At 42.9% G+C, this 24,231-nt stretch overlaps 4 protein-coding genes across 4 annotated transcripts; 3 read left to right on the forward strand and 1 right to left on the reverse strand.

Annotated features, from left to right (window-relative positions):
• Window positions 1-604: 604 nt before the first annotated feature.
• rft1 (RFT1 homolog) lies at window positions 605-3,747 on the forward strand. Its single transcript, XM_070846070.1, has 10 exons — window positions 605-883; window positions 985-1,070; window positions 1,208-1,330; window positions 1,441-1,732; window positions 1,818-1,952; window positions 2,044-2,304; window positions 2,397-2,541; window positions 2,640-2,745; window positions 2,842-3,091; window positions 3,221-3,747. The coding sequence occupies exons 1-10, from the start codon at window positions 821-823 to the stop codon at window positions 3,383-3,385; spliced, it is 1,626 nt and encodes a 541-aa protein (XP_070702171.1). The 5' UTR covers window positions 605-820; the 3' UTR covers window positions 3,386-3,747.
• Window positions 3,748-4,589: 842 nt separating this feature from the next.
• mustn1a (musculoskeletal, embryonic nuclear protein 1a) lies at window positions 4,590-5,670 on the forward strand. Its single transcript, XM_070850589.1, has 3 exons — window positions 4,590-4,756; window positions 4,848-4,977; window positions 5,338-5,670. The coding sequence occupies exons 1-3, from the start codon at window positions 4,748-4,750 to the stop codon at window positions 5,433-5,435; spliced, it is 237 nt and encodes a 78-aa protein (XP_070706690.1). The 5' UTR covers window positions 4,590-4,747; the 3' UTR covers window positions 5,436-5,670.
• Window positions 5,671-5,959: 289 nt separating this feature from the next.
• Window positions 5,960-11,411, reverse strand: ruvbl1 (RuvB-like AAA ATPase 1). The gene is made up of 11 exons (XM_070850578.1): window positions 11,127-11,411; window positions 10,197-10,283; window positions 9,953-10,085; window positions 8,475-8,626; window positions 8,183-8,272; window positions 7,442-7,591; window positions 7,239-7,302; window positions 6,948-7,146; window positions 6,739-6,841; window positions 6,570-6,661; window positions 5,960-6,466 (listed from the first exon to the last, which is right to left on the reverse strand). Exons 1-11 carry the CDS (start codon window positions 11,265-11,267, stop codon window positions 6,307-6,309), a joined length of 1,371 nt encoding a protein of 456 aa, XP_070706679.1. The 5' UTR covers window positions 11,268-11,411; the 3' UTR covers window positions 5,960-6,306.
• A 405-nt stretch (window positions 11,412-11,816) lies between these two features.
• eefsec (eukaryotic elongation factor, selenocysteine-tRNA-specific) lies at window positions 11,817-22,415 on the forward strand. The gene is made up of 7 exons (XM_070838582.1): window positions 11,817-12,373; window positions 14,028-14,235; window positions 14,508-14,604; window positions 15,627-15,791; window positions 16,759-17,403; window positions 18,891-19,047; window positions 21,967-22,415. Exons 1-7 carry the CDS (start codon window positions 12,070-12,072, stop codon window positions 22,146-22,148), a joined length of 1,758 nt encoding a protein of 585 aa, XP_070694683.1. The 5' UTR covers window positions 11,817-12,069; the 3' UTR covers window positions 22,149-22,415.
• The last annotated feature ends 1,816 nt before the right edge of the window (window positions 22,416-24,231 follow it).

A 24,231-nucleotide genomic window follows, 5' to 3' on the forward strand; every position in this document is an offset into this window, starting at 1 on the left:
AGATGTATTATATAATGATAATAATGATAATAATAATAATAGTAATAACATACAACAACATCACATCACCACTCAGAGTGAGGAGTTGTATAGATTAATGGCCACAGGCAGGAATGATTTCCTGTGGCGCTCTGTAGTGCATCGTGGTACAATTAGTCTGGCACTGAAAGAATTGTTTTTTATCTTAATAAACTTTATTAATGTTCTTACAGGGATTCAAAAGTTCTTATCATAATAGAATAGTGGGAAAAATTATTTTTGTAAACAAATAATGAGAAAAAAACAAAACAAAGGAAGTAGGGGTTTTGAATTCTAATAATTTCATCAATTTGCACCTAATTTAAAAAAGCGTTAACATACAGATGCTGAGATTGGATAAAATACATTTTTTTTTAGAATTTTGAGAATGCAGAGTTTGCATGACATAAAAATGTTGGTAGCAAACATTTGATCATCACACAGATACTGAGACTTACATCCAAAGTCACCTCCCGTAGATTTATCATTGGGGTGGTTACGCCATCTAGCGACGCTGCACTGGACACCTTACGTTCTTTGACGTCACCGCGTAATGTGCTCCGTACTCTGTATACGGAAGTGTAAACTGCCACTGCCTCTAGCTTATACTACTGTCCAACAAATGTAATTTCACAGTTGCACATAAGGATTCAGGCGCTGTTGTAATTGTTTTTTTAGGCAGCCACGCTGACGCTTTCCACAGCGTGACTGTATGATGATTCTCCTGCATAGAAAGCGGCGAATAGGTCTTCAAATTGCCGCTTGACAGATATTTCCAGCGAGTCAGGAGAAGTTGTTCAAAATGAGCTCTCAGGATGCACTGAAGAATGCGTCCACTCTAGCGTCCTATAATGTGCTGCTACAGGTAAACAAAACCACACCAGCTTAGTGCTAGAAAGTTAGGTCAACCTCTGTCTCGATTGTTAATTAGTAATGAATGGTGTGTTTTTCTGCTGTTTATCTCAGGTGATGTTTCGTGTCCTCACCTTCTTGCTGAACGCGTTCACACTGCGGTTCGTGTCCAAAGAGCTGATTGGAGTTGTCAATGTCAGGTAAAGATGGCTGAGATGCTGAGGGGACATAAGACAGAGCACAACTCCAGCGCATTTCAGTGCAGCAGCTGTTGTAACCTGTGTGTGTGTGTGTGTGTGTGTGTGTGTGTGTGTGTGTGTTTGTCTTAATCATCCAGGCTTACACTGCTGTACTCCACATTAGTATTTTTATCCAGAGAAGCTTTCAGGAGAGCCTGTCTGAGTGGGGTATCTGGGACAAGCCGCAGCTGGAGACAAGTTATCAACCTGCTGTGGCTGACGTGAGTTGGTTTTTTACGACATGATTTAAGTATGAGATGTGCGTCTGATCTGGTGTATTCAGCTTGGGTGTCTGTCTGTGTGTCTTATCTCTGCCTCTCTTACCTCTCAGGTTGCCTCTGGGTGTGTTATGGGCGGCCCTGCTGATCTGTGTGTGGCTGTGGCTCCTGGAGGTCCCGGACCCCCACACTGTCCCTTACTACGGCCCTGCTGTGGTGTTGTTTGCCTTGTCGGGAGTCCAGGAGCTCCTGGCTGAGCCTCTCTGGGTTCTGGCTCAAGCTCACATGTTTGTGCGACTGAAGGTGGTCTCTGAGAGCCTGGCGATGATCGCTAAGTGCAGTGTAACTGTGGTGCTGGTGGTGTTTGCCCGTGAATGGGGCCTTTACATCTTCTCTGCTGCCCACGTAAGAAATTGGCAGACCTCTTCTGCATTATATGTGTAGTTACCTCCTCAGTATTTAATGATTTTAAACTGTTGGCTTTTCTTAGTTGGTGTACACAGGATTCCTGGTGCTGTGCTATGCTGTTTACTTCATTCGTTTCTTGGGCTCTAAAGAGGCAGCCGAGAGGAGTTTTCCTCTGCACCGTGTTGGCGATCTCATGCCCTGTAGGGCCGATGGAGAGGTATTAGACCAGTACAATATATTGCTATTCATTTATTAGTTACAAGATTAACTCTTACCCTGCAGGTCCTCATCTATTGCTCTGTTTACAGCAACTGGTTGATTGGACTCTGGCCAGGCTCACATGGAGCTTCTTCAAGCAGTCCTTCCTGAAGCAGATCCTGACAGAGGGCGAGCGTTACATCATGACCTTCTTGAACGTCCTCAGCTTTGGAGACCAGGGAGTCTATGATATCGTCAATAATCTGGGCTCCATGGTGGCTCGCTTCATCTTCTTACCTATTGAGGAAAGCTTCTACATCTTCTTTGCCAAAGTGCTGGAGCGAGGGCGTGACGTCAAAAGTCAGAAACAGGTGTGAGTCAGGGAAATAAATGAGGACACGTCGTGAGCGGCTAGAAAATACCTGTTGCTGGCTTTACTTGATCTTGTTGGTTTTGTCTACAGGAAGAAGTTGCCATTGCAGCAGAAGTCCTGGAGTGTCTCTTGAAACTGGTGCTGGTGATTGGTCTGATTATCACAGTGTTTGGCTACGCCTACTCTCATTTGGCTCTGGACATTTATGGCGGCTCTCTTCTGAGCAGTGGTGCAGGTATGTGACCCACTGATCACGTTGGATATGTGATTAACTGTGTTGTCCTTGGCGTTCTTAGCCACACCTTGAGTCACACCTTTGTTTGTCTATTTAAGGGCCCACTTTGCTGCGATGGTACAGCTGCTATGTTCTCCTGCTCGCTGTAAATGGTGTAACTGAGTGCTTTGTGTTTGCTGCAATGAGCCAAGAAGAGGTTGACAAGTAAGACACAAATGTAGAAATATAGACAGACATCTACATTCAGTTAGCACATATCATGTAGTCTTTGAGTTGACACTGTGTGTGTTTTGTCCTCAGGTATAACTTGGTGATGCTGGCCCTGTCTGTGTCTTTCCTGTTCCTGTCCTACATGCTGACGTGGTGGGCTGGCAGTGTGGGCTTCATTCTTGCAAACTGCCTTAACATGGGCCTCCGCATCTTGCACAGCCTGCTTTACATACAGAGCTACTTCCGCTCCAGTCAGTGGAAACCTCTGCGAGGCCTGCTGCCCTCCCCGCTCCTGCTACTGGCACTTGGTGTCAGTGCTGTTGTCACAGCGCTGTCTGAGGTACAAGAGAATCATGTCTCTTCATCTCTAAATGTTGTCCGTTACATCCCTCTTTTATTCTGTATAATCTGTATTGACTCATTGAAATCATTGACCTTAACATGAGCTCTTTTTATTCTCTGGTTTCAGCATGTGTTCTGCTGTAATGGTGGCTGGTTGCTGAGGCTGGTTCATATCGGCGTAGGAGCTGCTTGTCTTCTCAGTGTGTTTGTAGCTGTCCTTGTCACGGAGACACGACTTATTCAGTTTGTGAGGACTCAGCTTTTGCCCCGATATTCAAAGAAACACACTTAAATTAGACCTGAAGTGGGTGTACTGGGAGTGAGATCTTCTTTTTCACTACAAACAGTCCTAACAGGAGGTACAGATTGACAGTTACTGTCTCACCAGAGGGACAGGGGACCTTTTTTGAAGCATATATTTGTGGTACACAGTTTGTTGAGAGGTGTGATGTCTTAAGAGAGACAGCTACTTATATTTTGAGTGAAAGCAATGAGGGAAGAACTTTTTTAGATAGACCTCATATGTGTGTGTGTGCGCGTGTGTGTGTGTGTGTGTGATGTTGGTTTGTTTTCACTGGATCATTCCTGTATTGAACAAACATGCCATTACTGTTTTGGGATCTAATTGTAAGTGGCAAAAATGAATGTATTTTAATAAAACAGTTGAATCTAACTCAGATTTCTGATGTTATAGTTAACTTAAAGAAAAAATATGAATGTATTAATTGTAAACAGCCTCAAGGATCTGTTGGGTATGTCTAGACATCACCAAATCAACAAAACTTTTCTCATTAATTTAACACATTTTGGTTAAAACTGAATGTAAACGTATGAGATCTTAACATGACACGACTTAAAATTATAAATTGTATTCTTCTTAAAGCTTCTTTCCCAGTGTCAGCTGAGACTTGCTCCAACCCTTTAAGAATAACCAGAAAAGATAATGGACATCTCTGAAGACTGTCACTGATGTTTTTAGCATCTCATTTCAAGGGAGCTAGGGAGGTTTGAGTTCAGTGATTATTTGATATGTTGCTTGGAAACACTTCATAGTTGTTGCTCCTTCCTCTGTACAAATAGCCACTGATTTTAGGCTCCTTAAGGGCTGAACAATGATGTAATTATGGAAAATGAGTAGGAAGGGGTGACGACGGCATTCTTTTAAAGCAGGGCAATGCTTATTTCCTTCTCTGCTCCTTTGTCAAAGCATATATTTGTATGCTGGTCAGGCATGGTGTACAGCACAGGAGAGACAGCTACTTATGTTTTGAGTTCCATCTTTTTAGTCCAATTTGTGTGGCTTACTTATAACCAGTGCTGTTGGAAGGGAGGGATGTTCTTGCATCTCTGGGATTGATTTGGGAAGATGTAATGCCACAAGTTGTAGCAGTGATCTCATCATTTTCTAGTGAAGCACCCGAAAAGGATGAGAACATGAGAATAACCAGAGGCAGAGAGACAGAAAAGAGGAGGAGCTTTTACACTCACTGCGTCATTTAATAGTCTCAAGAACAGATTTATTGTCCACTGGAGAGTCACTTCAAGGTTCTGCATATATGCGAGTGTGTGTTGGGCTGGACTTACAGGAGAAAAGGACAAGACGGCTGAGAGAGAGGAGAGCTTCTCACAGCATATCTTCTACTGCTCAACCAACATGTCCCAGGTAAGACCACTGTTTTAAATAGAGCTGACATGTTCTCATATTGTTCTGAAGACATGGAGACTACATGTGCTGTCGTTCTTCTTCCCTCCAGCCAGGTCAGGAAGAAGATGAACAAATGCAGCGTCCAGAGGTGAGAGAAGAGGATCTGAATGAGGCAAAGGGCAGACTGGGTGGAAGTGGGCCAGCGAAGAGCAAGACATTGGAAGTAATGGAGGAGTGTGGTGAGGACACACACACACATAAACAAACACACACACACACATAAACAAACACATGGAAATATGATTTGACACTAGACTTGCTAAAGAAACTGAAACAGTTCTTTTTTTGGTGTGTGTGGTTAAACTAAGATCACATTGTGGCAGTGAATTTGTGTGAGGGGCGTTTCTCATGATGGTCAAGTTTCCACTCCATATACAGACAGGAAAGGAGGGTTGATGGGAAATTCCTGTTAAAAGTTGTCTCCCTCACCCAGTGGGATAAAGAGTGTGTTTATATAGAGCTCATGCAGTCTTACATAACCCTTCTTACTGCCTCATTTACAGTGAAGTATTCTGACCGTTGTTCCTCTTCCTTCACAGAGAAGAAGGGTAAAGTTGCTCCCTCTGTGTTCAGTGGAGTGAGGTCAGGAGCGGAGACTGTTTTAAACACACGCTCAGCTCAACCAATCAGGAAGTAGCAGTGGACCTCCTGATCATGATTGGACACCTGTTCCATGTTAAGAGTGGTGAGCTGTTGTTTTCCAGCTCTACTTCAGTTCATAAAAAATCTTGTTTGAAGCCTTTTTTAGAAGCTTTGTGTTCCCTGTAAAAGTCAGTTGTTTTTGCAGTCTGTTTCCTTTTTGCATGTTTTTGCACTTTTACAAAGCTCATAATTAACTTTCTTAAACACCCAAAACTTTCCATTAACCAGTAAATCAATGTCATCAAATTTCAATCAAATTTTTTTTCCTAAAATTTTGTGCACTCATGCATTTTTAATGTTTCTTTTAATGCATTAGAATGAGTGGATAATGAACACAAAAGTGCACTACTGTAATTTAGACATTTTAACATACAAAAGAATAGCCCTATATCATTTTCTGTATCAATTAAAGGTGATCTACAGTTGTTCCTAAACTGTGATGGTTTGTCAGCGTGATTGCAATAAAAACAATTTCTTTGAGATCAAAAAACAAAAAAAAAACTCTTGGAAACATGCTAATTCTGTCTCATCCATCCCGTTTCACAGGAAGACGTGCCAGTGATTTATTGTCGGTAAAAATGTAATAAACCAATCCAAGAATATTAGACAGAGTCAATGTTTGATTTTCATTTTTACTCCAAAATTATTTTCATCAACAAACAGAATGAATAAAACTTAAAATTTATTAGAACAAAACTACTACAATAAATGAGGCGGAGAAACTAGAATGAGCTGTGGTGTGGAGAGTGAAGATGGAGGAATGCAAAGACACAAAGCATGGAACAAGGATGGAGAATTTAAGTGAGAACTACAGGCTGAGAACAGCAGCCCTGAGCACTGTGACATAAGCAGTAGAAAATCCGGTTTTATTTCATAAACTTGTGATGTTGATCTTGGAGGATTTTGGCAGAAGACTTGGCGTCGTAGAACAGCTCGTTGATTTCCTCTACCTGCTCCCTCTCCACGGTCTCTTTCCCCTGAACACGGCCCAGTAGACTGGCTGGTGTCAGCAGCTGTACGGCGTACCTGAGAGGAAACAAGGAAATAAGGATATTAACGCAAATACAGTATATTTTAGTAATGCTTCACTTCTTTACTCTACACGGTGATACACCGTGTACATCTTTACCTGAGGGTGGTCTTGGTGCCGATCTCTGCCAAGTGCGAAAGAGCATCCTCGCTGATATTGATCCCCTCAGTCTGAGCACGGATCTTGATGATCTACAAACCACGCCGTCATTAGTGACATGCGCAGACACATATCTCAAACATGCAGATACTTTGACACACGGACTCACCTGCTTCATCTCCTGTGGCGTGTACAACATGGTGCGGATTATCATGACTCTGTCCAGCAAGTCGAGAGGAATTCCGTGAGGAGAGCTGATGTCCTCTGTCCCCCTGGTGAGCGACAAAATGATTATTACTACAAATCTTATATTTCTGTTGAGTTTTTTGAATCTTGTGTTTTTTTCCCCACCATAAAAAGGAATTTAAAACCACCAACCTGATTAAACAGTTTCCCCTGTTAGAGGCGAACACGACGATGGGGGCGATGGTGCTCTCGAGAGCTCGATGGAGGTATGTGAAGCATTCGATGTCCAGCATGTGCACCTCGTCCACAAACAGCACACCGGGGACGAGCTCAGCTACGCCTTGGTCAATGTAGCGGTTCACCACCTTGTTGATCTCGGCACGCAGCTTATCTGAAACAGGAGAGGAAAGGCTCATGGATAAACAACAAAAGTGGTGAAGCCAGAAGGTGATGTGAGTTGGGAAGTTGTCATGGTTTCTCTACCTGTGATTTCTGTCTTTTTGGGCTTCATCAGTTGTCCCATCATTGAGAGAATGTCCTGGCCTCCCTGTATAAATAACATACATAATGAGCTCATTTAAAAAAAAGAAAGAAAAAAAAGGCAATTTCTCCTGAAACCGGCTATTTTTTAAAAGATATAAACAGCTTCACTCATGTTAATTTACAGGACTTTTGCAGTTACATACCTGGGGTCTGGCATTGGCTACATCCAGGTCATGCAGTGTGACATCTTGGACTATCTCCTTCTTTTTGTGGACATCACCTTTGGGCAGCGGCACATACTCCTCTGCCTCCAGGTCAAACTCTGTAGCAAAGGTGTCACAGCGACCTTGTCTCTGCAACGACACAGTCACACCAAAATAAATTAAAAATCATTGTGTTGCATTACTCTTGACAGCGGTGAAACAAAAGTCGACGTGGGGAGGAGGGAGAGCAGGTGTACGACTGAACCCCGTGCCAGCCCATCGCAGAGAGGGCATGTGGCCGATGGATGAAAGAGCCTCAGAAGGCAGGTCATGATACGGCTGTCAACAGAAACAAATGTGTCGTCCAGCCCTCCGCCTTCGGCCTCTGACTTGAGCCGACCTGCGCCCCCGGCCCACCTGCGCCGATTAAAAGAACCGTCATCGTAGCCTGTCAGCACAGGCCACATGCCCCGCTGCTGGAAAAGAGGCATTGTGGGAGATGGAGAGATAAAAGAAGCACGAAGAGCTGCAGGAATGAGAGAGGCTCATTCCAGAGTACAGTAGAAATGCAGCAGAGCTTTCATGCAGAGCTGAAAGAGATGAAAGAACGCCACCATGAAGGACTGGAGAGGACATGCAAGACATAAAAAAAAGACACTGAACTTTGGTCTAACCAAATATTTTATTTTAAATATTTAACAAACAATGAGGTGACTTGAGGTCTAGTTTATATCTCTATACCTTGACAGCTCCACTGTTGGCTTCAATGTAGATGACATCTCCCACTTCTACACGCTCTTTCTGAAGACTCTCATAAATACTGGGGTCCAGCTGAGGAAAGACGAAAGAAATTTTTAGGTAGGACACGTTACCTTCATCATCACAACGTTTCTTGAAATCCAAACATTAATGTTCCAAAGGGGCGTTAAACTGCAACGTAGCTCGGGGTGCTTTCCAATCAGCATCAGGACAAGTACAAATATAAGAGAATGGACAGAAAGAAAAAAAAAAAGATTACAGCTCCCAGTCTGACCTTGAGCTGCTTCGTGCCTTTGGCGGTCTTCAGACCGATGATGACGTGGCTGATGGTTTTTCCATATCCACCCATGGGATTCTCAGTCTCACAGGGGGTCAGCTCTGTCACCTCCCCTTCATACACCTCCTTTGTTTCTTTGATACGGAGTCCTGAATGTGGGCGACATTGCAGTCACACACACACACACACACAGTACACACACACACACACAGTGAAAACTCAATCAGGCCATTATACTCCCATATCAACTAAGCCGCCACATCCCTCAGCCAACTGAACAATGCATTTTATTACAGAAGGAGAACGTGTGTGTGTGTGTGTGTGTGTGTGTGCCCCCATGAAATGCCTGGGCATCATCTTGTGTAACATGATCACACACTTGTCCTTCTTTCATGCAGCCTGTGACACAGAGTATGAGCAGCACACAGGTGGCTGATCCGCTGTGGTGAGGGTCAGAAAGCACTGCTTAAGTCAGGGACTGTCTGTCACGGCACTCTTATCGACAGAGTGATGACAACTTCAAAATGACCCCCCTCCCCTCCCCCAGGGGATCCTGTTCTAGGGGAGGAGCAAAGGTGCTGATGACCACCGCTCTCTCTACCTAAGCTCTATTTCCTTCCCTGCGACAGGTACCATCAGCAGCCAGACAAACCCCTTCCCCCTCTACGGCCTTCCGTCCTTCTCAACACTGTTCTCATAAATCCCCTGTGAAGTGTTGCCTTTCAGCTCATGAGGACAGTGACCTGCCCAAGGACTCCTCACTGGGGGAATGAGTTGACCATATAAGGTCCTTTTACACCACGGGATGAAGAAAGTAGAGAAACCTCATCTCTTTTAGCCCTATCGTTATCTACTCATAGAGAAAGGTTTTGTTTTATTAGCCGAGGTTTTCAGACAGCTTGCTATGACCGTCCTAAACTAATGCAATGGAGGTGGATGGAAGAGGTTGCACTTTCTTCTAAAGACATTATATAGTTTCACAGGATAATCCACAAAGCTCACTGTTGTTTTCACAGAGACCTTTTACAGCAGGAAACCTGTTGATGCTATCACTGTGTCCATTTGTTAAAAAATGTGTATTTTCATTCAGGGCACCACAGTGGTGCAGTGATTCGAACGCTGCCTTCCTGTGTGGTGTTTCCAGGTTCGCCCTATGCTAGAGTGGGTTCTCTCTGTGTACTCCGGCAAAGACATGCAGGTTAGGTTAATAGGTGAGTGTGAGTTTGTGACCAGTCCAGAGTGGACCCCGCCTCTACCCCAATGTCAGCTGGGATTGGTTCCAGCGACCCTTAAGGATGAGCAGTATAGACAGTGGATGGATTTTCATTCATTTTAAGATTTGCTTTCTCTTGCAGGTGCTATTACTTCCATTAACTATTTGCCAGTATTTAAAATTGGCATAGTCACAGTGACTTGCTTCAGGAGTTGGAGTTAAGGCAAAAGAAAACCCCAGATCATATTAAAGTGGCACTCACCAATGGCCCTCCTGAAATTCTCCATCAGTACTTCTGTTTTTTTAATCTCAGATGAGTAGACCTCGCTGCCAACCATGGGGCAAAAAGGCACCTTGTTTCCCAATTCCTGAGCTACAGCCAAGGCAAGGGCCGTCTGAAGGAAAGAAAAGCAGAAAGAGTCACTATTTCCGACACAACAGAAGCCACAATAAGTACAAATAAGCTTTACTGCTGTCTTGCTAGTGAATGAATGCAACACACTTACCTTTCCTGTTCCAGGTGGCCCCGCCAGTAACACTGCTCTCCCTGCCATCTTCTTTGAACGGATCAGCTCAACAATGATGCCACAAGCCTGAAGAGTGAAAACATGTATAAATGGTATCATTATACATTGACATACTGTGGTAAAATGTCACACAGTGCGTTGTCAAGGTTACGCCTGCCCTTTTAGTCCACGCCACTTATGTCAGTTCAAAGCTGGGCCAGTTCACTGGAGGCTGAGTTTACACTTTTACATGCAGAAATCAAGCAGTGGCAGTAGCTTCTGCAACTGTCAGTCTCTGCAATGTCCCCTTTGTGCTTCTGCCCATGTGCGTTATTATTTTGGCATAGTTCAAATAAATCTAAATCTATTGCTTTTTGTGTAAAACCCCTCACAGTTGTGAAAAGGGCACACTGGTATTATGCTATCCCTGTTAAGTATGTTTAGTCTGACAACCTGAGCATTGAGACTAGATAGATTTGCTTACAACTGAACATTTGTCACTGAATTGGTGACTGTGGACACAAATGCAACTTAATTTTAAATGAATGCAGGCTACATGATTGAGAAAGTATCTCCATATTTCAATAAAATCACCATGTGTGCTGTTAGTGTTTGTCTATACAAGAGATTCACTCATTTCTACAGTCAACACAGTTTGTTTCTGCTGCTTAAACTTGTTTAAAACATTTTTTAATCTCAAATCAAACGTTTAATCCAATATGAATCAATATTGGCTTCTATTTAGGGTATCTTTAGTCCACCTCTGACCCCAGGATGAAACCGCTACACCGCTGTGCTAACAGCTAGCTAGTTGGTGCACTTTACCACCTGCGATGAACGAAATCAACCTTGCAAAACATCCTCAGCTCTCTAAGCGGTTCCTCCGAGCAACGCAAGAATATCGACGGTTCATTGAAACGTAAATATTACCTCTCTTGCAGCCTCCTGGCCGACTAGACCGCATGCTGTCTGTTTAGCATTCCCGGCCTCGTCTAGCCCGAGTCCTTTGACATGACTATGAGAGGCGATCCGCTGAGTTTTCGTGGTGCTTTTTACCTCCTCGATCTTCATAGTTACTTTAAATTTACAAATATCGGATGAAAAATCTGGAAGGCAGATTTACGGAGAAGAAAAAACCTCCTATGCCTCAAAGTTTTTTGACCGCCTTAATCGGCGCCGAAACTCAAAACACAGGGAAATCGGTTTCCATGTGGGTTACCAGGGAAAAACAGCGGAAGTGATACCCTGAAGTACCGCCTATTTGGCTATCTAGAAAAACTATTGGTCCTCGTCAAGAAATAAAACAAACTAATTGGCTGAAGTCACTGTCAATCACTGCCATCGTTCAAAAACCCCGCCCATGAACGTTCCAATTTCCGTTTGTGTTTCAGTTGCTTTGTCGTAGTAGAAACTGCTAGAAACTTGTTCAAAGAGCAAATAAGCCTCTCTAATAAATAAAGAACTAAAAAGATGATAGAGTTTCATCGCCACCATGTTTACGGTTAAGTTTTATTTAAAGAGACATTATAACAGATCATTTTTGCTCTTTTTTAAATGTTGTTAGCTAGTGGCCAAACGTTCCGCTTTAGCATGTTGTTCTTAGGATCGAGTGGACTGACACCAAGGAAGACGTTTATCTCAACTGTTATCACGTTGAAGTAACGCTAAAGTTTTATCTATAGCTATATGTGCTTTCTAAGTACTATACTAATTAATACAGGAGATTATTGAAGGTGCTTCGGTTTACTAAGTGGGTGTCAATGAACGAAAAGACTGTCGACAGCAAATAACATCGTTGGAGCTGAGTTCAAGGTCCAGCTCAGAGTAGGGAAAAATAAAGACACATTTAACATTACATCAAACTGGTGTCAAAATGTCTGAGAGTGCCGACAGTGCGACCAAAACGTTGAACTTCAACGTCGGGGTGCTTGGACATGTCGACAGCGGGAAGACATCGCTCGCCAGGTCGCTGAGCAGCACCGCATCCACGGCTGCCTTCGACAAGAACCCGCAGTCCCGTGAGAGGGGCATCACGCTGGACCTCGGCTTCTCCTCCTTCACGGTGGATCTCCCCGATCACCTGCGGGACAGCGGAGGGCAGCAGCAGTATGACAGCCTGCAGTTCACCCTGGTGGATTGTCCGGGACACGCCTCTCTTATTCGGACTATCATTGGGGGTGAGTTCCCTAAAGTCTCTGCAAGTTTTGGTGCTGTAAAGTTACTCTGATGACAGTAGATGGAAGGATGGCAAACCCAGGATACAGTGAGGATAAGTTGACCACTATAGCAGTGGTTGATGATACAAGCTGAGGCGACAGCTACAGTAGAGTCAGTTGCCACTATATTAGGTACACCTGGAATACAAGAGCCCTGCAATAAATCCTCTATGGAGGTTATTATCATCAGATTTTGCTCACTGTCTATTTTAGATGAGTGTTTATTGTGTTGCTTGTGCTGTACTTTGTTGCACTGGCAGGTGTTTCTATTATTTTATCCACCCTATTTATATCAGTGAGAGTAGGCTAAATAATAGTCTGTGTATAATTAAATAAAACATGGCTCCTGAATTGCCCTTTTTCACAGCAGATTTGCTGTAGCAGGAAGAGCTTGAATGTTAATGACATTAACACCATTATAGACACACTATCATCCAAATGTGAAAGAGCCATAAACTGCCAAAAAACAGGACAGTCAGTTGAGCATCAGGTGACCTTTAATCTGGAGGGATAAAGTCCCTGTTCACGCGTCATTTTGAACAGAAAACCCACAAGAACAAATTGCCACAGTAATTGAAAACAGTTTTGTGTTGTCCATGATTAATACAAACACTTATACTACTTGATGCCAGTATGCATCACTAACACATTGCAATAGAACATGTGTCATTACATTAGTATTACATGACACGATTACCTGTCCTACCCTGTGTTTTTGACAAAGATCTGACTGCCTAAATGCTCCAGCCATGGCCACATGCTCTCATCACACTATATCACACATAAATTTGACCTATCCAGCAGAGGGCGCCTTTTATCTGCAAGCAGTCAGGTTGATTGTGTCATATTGATTTGGATGGTTGAGGAGAAATACTGGTGCAGCTGTCCGGAGCAGATAACTCGGCCATTCACTCAAAAGGGACACTCTTTCCATGTTACCTGCTTTCTCTTTGATTCTAGTTTGTCACACTAATGGACACAAGATTGCACTATTTTAATCTTAAATTGTGTATCATAAGCAGACTTTGGTAGAAGTAGTGGCTGTAAGCAGACTAGAGGCATTCACACACTAAACACGTCTCATGTAACCAACATACTAAATGAAGTCTATGAGCCAGTGGGGTGGCACATGCTGTAGATTAGGGAGGAAGGAAAGTATGGGGACTGGGGTATGTATTAAACTTCCTCTCCTGTCCCAAGTGGGGAGAGCACAGGAAAGCGAGGGAGCCAAATAGAAGTAGAGAAAAGAGGGGAGCACAGGAAAGAGAGACTGCCAAAGTCAGGAAAAGAAAAGTGGGAAAGGAAAGAAAACCAAGTGAGCTGCAGCTCTGGTTTCAACCCTCTAGCCTTTCACTCTCTCTTTGCCTTTGTGCACCCCTCCCCTGATGTTTCTACTCGTTCGACTGTTATTTTTGGGTATCTGTTTCCGTTGCTGTTTGTATTACTGTTGTCGGCTTCATAGTCTTCCCCTCACAGTTTTTAAATCTTAAAGATGCAGAGCAGGAAAGCAGGACCGTCTTCAACAGCCAATTACTGTGTTATTCTGATGGAGCTTACTATATTTCTTCAATTTCAGTAATATCTGAGTATTGATTGTGTTTGCTTCCTTTTCTAGGTGCCCAGATCATTGACCTGATGATGTTGGTGGTGGATGTGGTGAAAGGGGTGCAGACTCAGACTGCAGAGTGTCTGCTGATAGGAGAGCTGACCTGCCCTCGCATGGTGGTCGTCCTGAACAAAATTGACCTACTGCCACCCAACAAGAGACAGAGTGCCATTGAGAAAATGACCAAGAGACTGCACAAAACACTGGAGAGCACCAGGTCTGTAATTAACACAAGCAAAAGAATTGATCTGGATATGTGTAGAGGTAGTGGCTGTGAAATGTGGGTCAGGACGTCCCATGCATTTCCCAGTGGCCCCGGGATTGAATCTCTTGTCAAACTTCCTCATTCATTACACATTCTGTCTCCCTCTCTGCATTCCAGCTGTCTGTCTGTCAGGCCCACTTGTTTCTTATTTGAAGCAACTTTAATCATTACTCCAACATCAAAGCATGATGTAATTCCAATATGACTGTTTTCCTGTCGGCCAGATTTAAGGAATGTCCAGTGATTGCTGTGGCAGCGAAGCCTGGGGGCCCAGAGGCTCCTGACACAGAGGAGCCGCACGGAGTGCCGGAGTTAATCGAGGTAAAGTCCGGAAGCACACCGATACCCCTCACTTGTTAATAATTTAGCTCAAAGGAGCACATAAGTTCTCACTCATGAACAAATGCTGTTAGGCAGTTGAGATTGTTCAAGTGGCGGTAAAACAGTAAAGGGAGTCCTCAGCTGTGTTTACTTACCGAACAATTGAAGCTAACAGAATGCTTTCTTTGTTCAGTCATCAAAGCGTACCCTTGGTGTAGTATGGACTGTACGGGAAAAATGGCCATGCTTCCTGGCAAACTGAAATGGAAGTTGGTGTTAATTGTTAATTACTGTATATTACTTATTTGACGCCCCCAATGAAATAGAATACAATAAAAGTGATTTATCTATTTATCTTATGGCAACTAATGATTCAGTCAATCAAGGAGAAATGCTAGTTCAAAAGATTCAAACAATCTGAAGTCTGTGTTGTCAACTGCTAGTCCGACTGAGGCCTACACATGTAGAAAGTATGGATGTCTGAATTTTTCTTAATTGTGATCATGATGTGTACTAAGTGTGACATTTTTCGGTTGAAACCATGTCACTGTTCTCTGATGGACAAACTATGTAATTGATGCGCTGTTTCATAAATTACCTGAAATATTGGGCCTGGCTGATTTATCGATCAGGCTGTGGTCTTTTTAAGTTCTATTGAATTCAACAAACTGAGGAAAGAATGGAAACATAAATAAAGTAGTGGAGGTACCTTAACTGACACAGTATGCTGCAGTTGTAGGGGTTAAATCCTTTTTTCCAAGGGTGTGAAAATCAGCATTATGACTCACTCATCAGGGTCAGGTCATTACTTAAAGAACAACATACGGTGTATATCAGTGTATATGTTTGTGAAACCACCACAAAACCAGGCTTAGCACTAGCGACATACAGTTCTAATAAGTACCTGTCCCCCTTTTTTATTTAGTTTCATATGTGTGTGTTGTTGGACCTTGCAATATTATGACAGCTGGTATCTTTTGTGTGCAAATAAACATGCCTGTTCTATTGTTTGTCCCTTTCAGCTTTTGAAGAAACAGACATACCTCCCTCAGAGAGACCCGGGAGGCGACCTTCTGATGGCTGTGGACCACTGCTTCTCCATCCGCGGTCAGGGAACGGTCATGACTGGGACCATCCTGCAGGGGTCGTTGGCCATCAATGACACTGTGGAAATCCCAGCGCTAAAGGTATGCTCCCGAAAATGGGCGCAAATTTCAAACAAGTGTAATAACATAGCAGAGTGCTGGAAATTCTTTTGTAGAAACCACAGAGTTTCGGAAGTTGAGAAGTTGACTGGAAGTGGGCAGACAGAGGGAGAGGTGGCCGAGTGGGTTCAGAGGATGTGTCAATTTAATGTGAGGGAAGGATGAGGAGACTGGGGGTGGACTGGCAGCGCAGGAGTTGGGTAATTTAGACCACATGCACACTTTCAGCCAGGCTCAGCAGTTTTGCCTGCATTTATGACATTCACCTCTTGGTGGCAGCAAATGGCTAAATTAACAGTCATTTGTTATGGAGGTTTGATGTGTGCCACCACTTTTCATTTGGTCAGTGTATCATAATGGACAACAAAAAACATACAAAAACATTGTGGTGTGCCTGATACCACGATCATAGACGGGTAGATTGACCAAAAATGCCATTTATCACTACAAATAATCCACATACATTATTTTTCACTAAGACATTTCAAATGTCTCAGTATATATACACATTATATTTCATTTGATCACTGGCAGTCTTTAGTGAGCAAAAGCAATATTTTAACTGCTTTGTTATCTCTTAAAGAAAGAGGTGGCTTAAACTGCAAGTTGTGCATATTTAATGAGCGGTTTACTCAAGTATGTGCATATTTTATTGACAAAAACCCATAAGTCCTCTATAGGGCCTTTTCATTTGCTCTAAAACATCCCTGTTCTCTGGAGATAACAACTTTTCTTAATCTCATCCTGTATTCCATATTTAGAATTATTATATATTAGTATTATTATTATAAAGAATTATTTGACATTTAAGCGTGCATGACTGAAGCATTGTGAGCTATGAATATTTAGCAGCAAAAATGTAACGTACAGTGGATTTGTGCTTTCTCTTGTGAACTGTGTTCCAAATCTGTTCCATTGATTATTGTGTCTCTTTGCTGTTTCACATCAGGTGACTAAGAAGATAAAGTCGGTGCAGATGTTTCGGAAGCCAGTGTCGGGGGCCATGCAGGGGGATCGTGTGGGTGTGTGCGTGACACAGTTTGACCCTAAACTGTTAGAGCGGGGTGTGGTGTGCACTCCCGGGTCCCTGCGCACCCTCTATGCAGCTGTCATCTCCGTGAGGAAGATAGGCTACTTCAAGGGCTCTCTTGCGACCCGTGCCAAGTTTCACATCACCGTGGGTCATGAGACTGTCATGGCGAGGGTTAACTTCTTTGGCCTGCCACCCATGGGTGCCTCCGAGCCCCCTTCAGAGACTAAACCACCTCCATCACAGCCCCACTCTCTGGAAACACCCTTCACCTTTGACAGGGAGTACTTCTACCAGGATGAATACATCACTTGTCAGGGAGAGACAAGCTCAGGGCCTGACCCAGAGCAGTGGGCCTTGTTGGAGTTTGAGCGGCCGGTCACATGTCCCTCACTCTGCCTGGTGATCGGTTCCAAGCTGGACACAGACATCCACGCCAATGCATGCAGGCTGGCCTTCCAGGGCTATCTGCTACATGGGTTTGAAGATAAAGGCTATGCTGAAACTGCTCTGCCTCGTCTGCGCATCTACAAGACGAAACATAAGGAGGGACAGGTGGAAAGGGTGAGTGGACACTCAGCAGTTCATGTAATTAGGTCTTTTACTGACCTCTCTGCTCACCCTAGAGTATTATCCTGGCTCCTCTGCCCTTTCTCTCACCTTTTACTCCTTCTTGTGACTTCTTCTGTACTTCTTTGGATGTTTCTCATTGCTGGTGTCACTGGAGCGTGCATCTCACACAGAGCCCCTATTGTATATTCATAAACATACACGTACACACAAACAAGCATGCATATGCAGCCCTGACGAGTAGTGTTTCAAGCATGGGCGGTTACGCATGCCTTAGCAAGTGCGGTGACACAGGAGTGTGCGTGGGTGGCCGCCTGACGCCACTAACCCTGTCTAGCTGGCACTGTTTGGACACACCTGAGTGGCACAGGAATACCCACATGAGTGTCTGAGTTAACCTGACTCTTCGCTCACTTCTCTCTCAGCATGTTTCTGTCTCTCTGATTCCTGTAACGTTCCGTCCTGAGCTCTGGTTCATGCTGATCCATATCTCATCTAATTCTGTTGTTTTCTTATTGACTTCAACATCTGATTTGACAATTTTTCAAGAAGACCTCTCACTTTTCACCGTTTGCATTTTCATATGTGAGCGCGCTGAAGGTGTTGGTGTCGTTTTGTGCTGTACAGTTAACCTTTTTCTGTGTGCACCCTCATGCAGGGTCACTCTCAGGTCAGAGGTCAAGTGTGTGAACTAGTTTCCTGCTGTTAGCACCTCAGGCTGTTGACAGCCCCAGTCACTGACTCAGGAGAAGAACAGTGTGTGCTAAAGGTCAGACCGTGGTCGTGTGACTTTACATTTGTCGTTCATCTGTCTTCCAGATAGAGGCAGTTATGTTTCAAGACTTCAGAATTCCTTTTTTGAAAAAGAACACATTACTGGCATTGTTGAGATATGACGGCCTCGTCCAGTCACAATTCATACGGTCTGCCAGACGTGTACAGCAACTGTATTTTTTTTTATCAGCGCATCAGTCACGCTTGAGGGACGTTAGGGTCAAACGTTCAAGAATGAATGAGGGTTAGGCAGAAGAGAGAGGAAGAGCTGGCGGTGGGGGGGTGAGATGGAGACAGAATGGTGCCCTCCTGTTATCTGATTAGTGGCAGGTTAAGATCGACTTAGTGATGGATGATAAGAAAGAAATACAAACAAATATAGCATAAAATGTGCAGGAGGATGAAAGAGAGTGCGAGACAGAGAGGCGGCAAGCCTCGAAGAATGTGGCTGACAGTGAGTGGTACTGTTGATGAGGGCACAAGACAGATCAGCTCTTCTTCCTCACCCTGCCATCGTGACAAGATCTAGACATCAGAGGAAGGAAACAGGAGATCAAATTAAAATAAATCTTTTTTCACAGGCATAATTAGATCACGAGCTTGCAGACCATGTAGCAAGAACTTCTAATATTGTGCCACATTTTTGCTTTCGTTGTATCTGTCAGTAATGCTGCAGCTCATAAGACTCTTCTTTTTCTTGCGCTCAGGTGACCAACGATTATACTGTGATCGGCCGCAACCTGTTCAAGAAGGAGACCAACCTCCAGCTCTTTGTGGGATTAAAGGTCACACTGTCGACAGGCGAGACTGGCGTTATCGAGGGTGGGTTTGGACAGAGCGGGAAGTTCAAGATTCAGGTACAAGGTAAGAATCACCTGAGGTGAGGAATTATTGTCTCTAACACACCAGTACTGAAACCACAGGTGCTGACTAATGGCACCAGTGGTTTGAGTCACACATATCAAACTCAGTGTGGCTTTTGATAATGTTATCTATGACAGCAAAGACAAGGCTCCCTCTCTTCATCAGTAAGCACATCCAGAGCACTTTCCTCTATCCATCCCTGGATTTTGAGGCTATACGGACAGTTTTCAGGATGCGGTAAGAGTGGTAGGCCCGACATCCTGAGCCACATTCCCAGGATTCCTCTGGGGATTGCCTGTGTTCCGGGGGAAGTCTGTTCTGTGTTTATTTTACCTTCTGTTGCTCTGAACCCACTGCTCCACACCGGGAGGGAAGAGAAAACAAAAACATTTAGAAAGAGAACCTTACCTACATCCTCTCCACTGCCTCACGCTTGCATACTCAGAAGTCTCAGACATACTGACACACACATCTTCAGGCATGAACGTAGTGCAGACAGGCAGTGATGTTCATGTGAGACTCCCTATGGGCAGCAGGGCAAAGATGAGACGATTCTGCTGATAAGGCGTAGGTCAAATGATTGATACGGCAGTGTATTGGATAGCTTAAGACCGGAGTGGACTGGTAATACTACATTTTACCACTAGGTGGCGCACATGACTCAGCCGCTCCCAATTGAACATGATGAGAGTCCACGAATGAGAGTGTCGCGGCACCACAAGGACAACTGTAAAACCGCCCAGTTTAAACTTTGTCCTTATCATCAAAATAAGAGAAAATTATTTTGAACTTTTTAAAGAACTAGAAATTAGGCCCTCAGTAGGAGATCATCTGGTTTGTGAGGAAAATGAGATCGTTGTTTTTAGCCTCAGAAGCTAACACGGCTAACGTAGACATACAGTGCGGTCATGCAACAGCATCTCAGCGTCTTTCTCGTTGTCTGCTTGTTTGTTAGTTTTCCAGTTTTATCCGGAACAGGCGCTAAAAACAAATATTAGTAACTTTACTCCGACGCTAGTTGTTTTATTTATAGCCTAAACATAACATAATATCATGTTAATCATGTTGTCATTTTGCTTAAATGTGATATAATATAGGCTGTATTTGGCCTGCATAAAATTAAACTGCTAATCTCGTAGACTGGACAGGACCAGCAAAGTGGGACACTGACCCAACCTTAATAATGGAATATGATCACTTACAATTCTTAATCAAAAATGTGATAAAACGTTTCCATGGTGGCACAAATATACATGCTGCGTATCACAGCTCTTTGAAGATGTTTTATTCCAGTTGTATATAAAATTCTGCAAAAGTGAAAGCATGTCATAATGTAGACAGAGCGGGGGCCTTTTTCCTCTTAATATAAATATTAATTTGCAGGACAAAACATGACTTGTTGCTGTTTGTCAGTACAATACAGTTAGAGTTTCCTTTGAATGCCTGAAAGAGAAAGTCTTTCTCTTGCATTTCTTTTGTTAAGGACACTCACATGAACCGAAGAGAATGAATGAAAATATGAAAGGGTGTCTGCTTTCAGGCAGACTTAACTGCTCAGTGTTTTTCTGTTGTCACAACTCATACTGCATTATTTCTTATTATTTCTCATTAGTAATAGGAAGTTTTCTCTGTTATTGATTGGTCCATAAATTGTCTCATAGTTTCATAAATCCTGACGTTATGCTAAAATATACGTTTCACTTTAACATACAAAACAAACAGAAGCAACAAATCTGCACATTTGAGAAGCTGGAATCAGAGTGTATTTTCTGTTGGAGATCAATCAAATCAACTCAGGTGGGCAGAGAGATTATCATTCCTCCACACTGTTATCTGGTGTAAGTGAAGAAAACACACTGGTCTAAACCTGGTGTTACATTGCTCCTACAAAAATACATTTGCTGCCAACTTGACTACCGGCCCTTTTTATTTGTCCACCAAAGCCAATTTTTAGCCATATTTGGTTGTTATTGGGTGTTAATTTTAGCCCTTGTTTGATAATCACTGTCTGAGGGAGTATGCCACCAGTCATATGCTTAATACTTCACATGCACTTCTCTTTAGCTTCAGCGATAGTCCCATTCCTCTTTAAGCCTGTGCACTGTGTTTTTTTTTTAAATACAAGATGTAGTATATGCAATAGGACAAATGTGTAAAAGTACAATACCTATGTGTCACCTCTATAGGAACACTAATCATTTAAGTTTGGGTATGTGAGTGTGTTTTGTGGTTGTAAATAAACATTTTCAGTTGATCGTAGATAACAAGAGGAGATTTCTAGTTGCGTTGCAACCATAACAACCCTCACGTCGGCATAACGATAACAAGAAGAATGCTGGCGCCGTTGTACGTGAGGTCAGACAGCGTGCGTGTGAAGCTGTGAAATCAGAACATTTCTTACCTTTCATGCGCAAAACGGCAAACAAGCAGCCAGTTTCTATCCTCGAAGCACACGCACAGTGCATGGCATAGAGGAATTTATAGTGCGTGTATGAGGAGCATCGTACGGCAACTCAGCGTTCATGGGAAATAGCTCAGCACGGCTGAGAACGAGGCCCAAGTGAAGGAAAGAGTTATGATTGTGAGCCAGACTAATGCAGAGAGTCGAGGAGCAACTGAGACCTGGATCTCTGCTCATTTTCATCAGTTACATCAGGAGGATGAAGCTGATCTCGAGGTCAGAGCTGATACAGCAACTACCGCACACATAACAGGGAAGAAAAGATCTCTATCAGGCAGCAGATTTACCTACGGTGAGATGATTACTCTGACCTGTACATAGTGTGGGGCAGTATACAATATGATCTAGATTTATTACATTTATTACTATTTGTGTTATGATTCTTGATTGTTTTAAAAAAAAAAAATAGTACACAACCAACCTCTTTACTTGACCTGCTCGTTTATCTTTTTCTTCAGAGGGCCTTCACCCAGAAACCAAGCAGTTGTTATCCTCCACCTGTAAGAAGAGAGGGAAGGGTGGAAGCAAAGGGGGACCAACAAATGAAGAGGAGCCCAAAACAGATTCTCAGCCTGTTAGTATTCACTTGCATTTCAAGCGGTATGTCTTTGATCCCCATAAAAAGATGGTTCAATCTTGACCTCTGCTGCACACACTGGGAGCAGAGTTCTTATAGAGGTGAGGGGGAAGCCAGGCCTCTGTATCAGGGCTATAGTAACTTTCTTGTCTTAGCCTCTTTTTATGGAGATGGTGACAGTCTGTTGAAATGCAATGAATGTGGAATGCTGAACGCATGTGAAACAATGATTGTCTTATCTCTCTCTTTATGGGGATGGGCTTAATCCAGTTTGCTCCATCACAAGGGCAGAGGCTGCCCTTCTGTCCCTGATACATTTGAGTTGTCTTTAAACTTTTGTTTTTCTTTGTAAGTCTGAATCACTTCTTTTGACTTACAGCAAACTCTAATTCAGCTGAGCCTTAATTGGTACAAATAAAACTTTCTGTTCTCACTGTCTGCTTCTTGGTCTGTAGCTGGGATAAAGGTTAGACCTTTTTAGTTTAATTTGCTGTAATGGCAGTTTGTAGGGCTGCATTTTACCCAGAATTGCAATTATACCAGAAGTTACTTGACTTGAATTCGATACTGATCTTTTCAGAAAGACGAATAAAGCAAACCTGTACTGAAACTCTATTTCTGACTTCCTTTTCTGTGTGCCAATTCCCTTTATGAATACAATAAGATTGTAATAGCAAAGGATTTAATTGTCTTGTCCCAAACAAGCTGAATTCTTCAGTAATTATGTACCAAAACCTAATTATTTTACCCAATATGCACAACATGAAGCAATCTCCATGTTAGCTGCAGTTTGTACAGTATGTGCACCTACAGCGGCAAATGTGCAATAGCCAAAGAGATGCTGTATCCACGTATTTTAATATGATTCCTACACCCTGAACTGAACCCTGAACTTTAATGTACGTCTGATCTGTGACTTTCTGTGGTTGGTTTGTTCTGCTCTCATCTGTACTGTACAGCATACTGGGCACATTTTACCTTTTATAATTTCCTATGTAAGTTTTCCTGATGTCACTCTGTCCAGAACTGATTCGATACATATACAGTCCCAGCGGTAACTAATATCCATAACAAGTGTACCTACTACTGCGGCATGCTGTTTGAACATGTCTACTGAAGCACATTACACTGGTCAGCAAACGCATGATCGATACATGATGTAAGATTTAGAGATTTAGAAAAGGCATGCCAGGCTACTTTTGTACTTTTATGTATGCTATTTTTAAATAGTTTTAATAGGTTTAAGTAGATAGGTAGGTTTTTTTAATAGGTGTTAAAGGGATTTTAAAAAGCAATAAATTAGTCATACTTGGGTATTCAGAGCATTATCTACATTATCCTTAAACACTAGGTCAAGATTCAATTCTGCATATATTTTTAATTTTCTCTTTCAGTTTAAGATTTTCCATGTTTAAATGAAAAGACAAATAGGAAATAGAAGGAAAAATGTAATAATGATTGTTCATATTGTAGGTGATTGATGGTGCTGTTAATCAGCCAGGCACTGAGAACTGTATAGGGTGGAAATGATCATGTCTCCATGTGCATATGTTCATCCATCCTGTCACAGAAGTGTTGTGGGGTGGGGCAGTGAGAGAGCAGGACACTCAGTATGTAGCCGATGATGTCAGCAAACTGTCCCTGTGAACAGCGACTCTATCTCCGCAGGAATCTGTGGAAATTGGAGAGAGAGAGGGAGGAGGGAGGAGAAGCAGGAGCAAGAGGGGACACTGGAAGGATTGTTCCTCTGAGTGACAGTCCTTTTAGTCTTATCTCCTCTCGTTCCTCTTATAGAAAACCAGACAGGAGGAAAAAAAAATCTCGCTTTTTGCTCCTGTGTCTCTCCAATTTCTCTTTCTTACTCCACCTCTTTCATTCTCCATCCATTCTAGTTTTTATTGAAAACCCTTTTCTCCTTTACTGATCTGATCAGCATGAGACTTTAATGGAAATAATCTTTTTGGGTCATAAATAGTTTCCTCAATGTCATAATTTTACAGGCAGGCGATGAAGATGCACATATTCGTGTCATTGCTGCAACATATTCAGGTGGAAATGGACGTGACAATACTTTTTTTTAAACCTATAAACCAGTTTTCATATCTAAAATCAAATCTGTATGTTTATCTGCATGTTATTCTTCTTT

This window comes from Pempheris klunzingeri, chromosome 2 (genome assembly GCF_042242105.1).
Source record: "Pempheris klunzingeri isolate RE-2024b chromosome 2, fPemKlu1.hap1, whole genome shotgun sequence".
NCBI lineage: Eukaryota > Metazoa > Chordata > Actinopteri > Acropomatiformes > Pempheridae > Pempheris > Pempheris klunzingeri.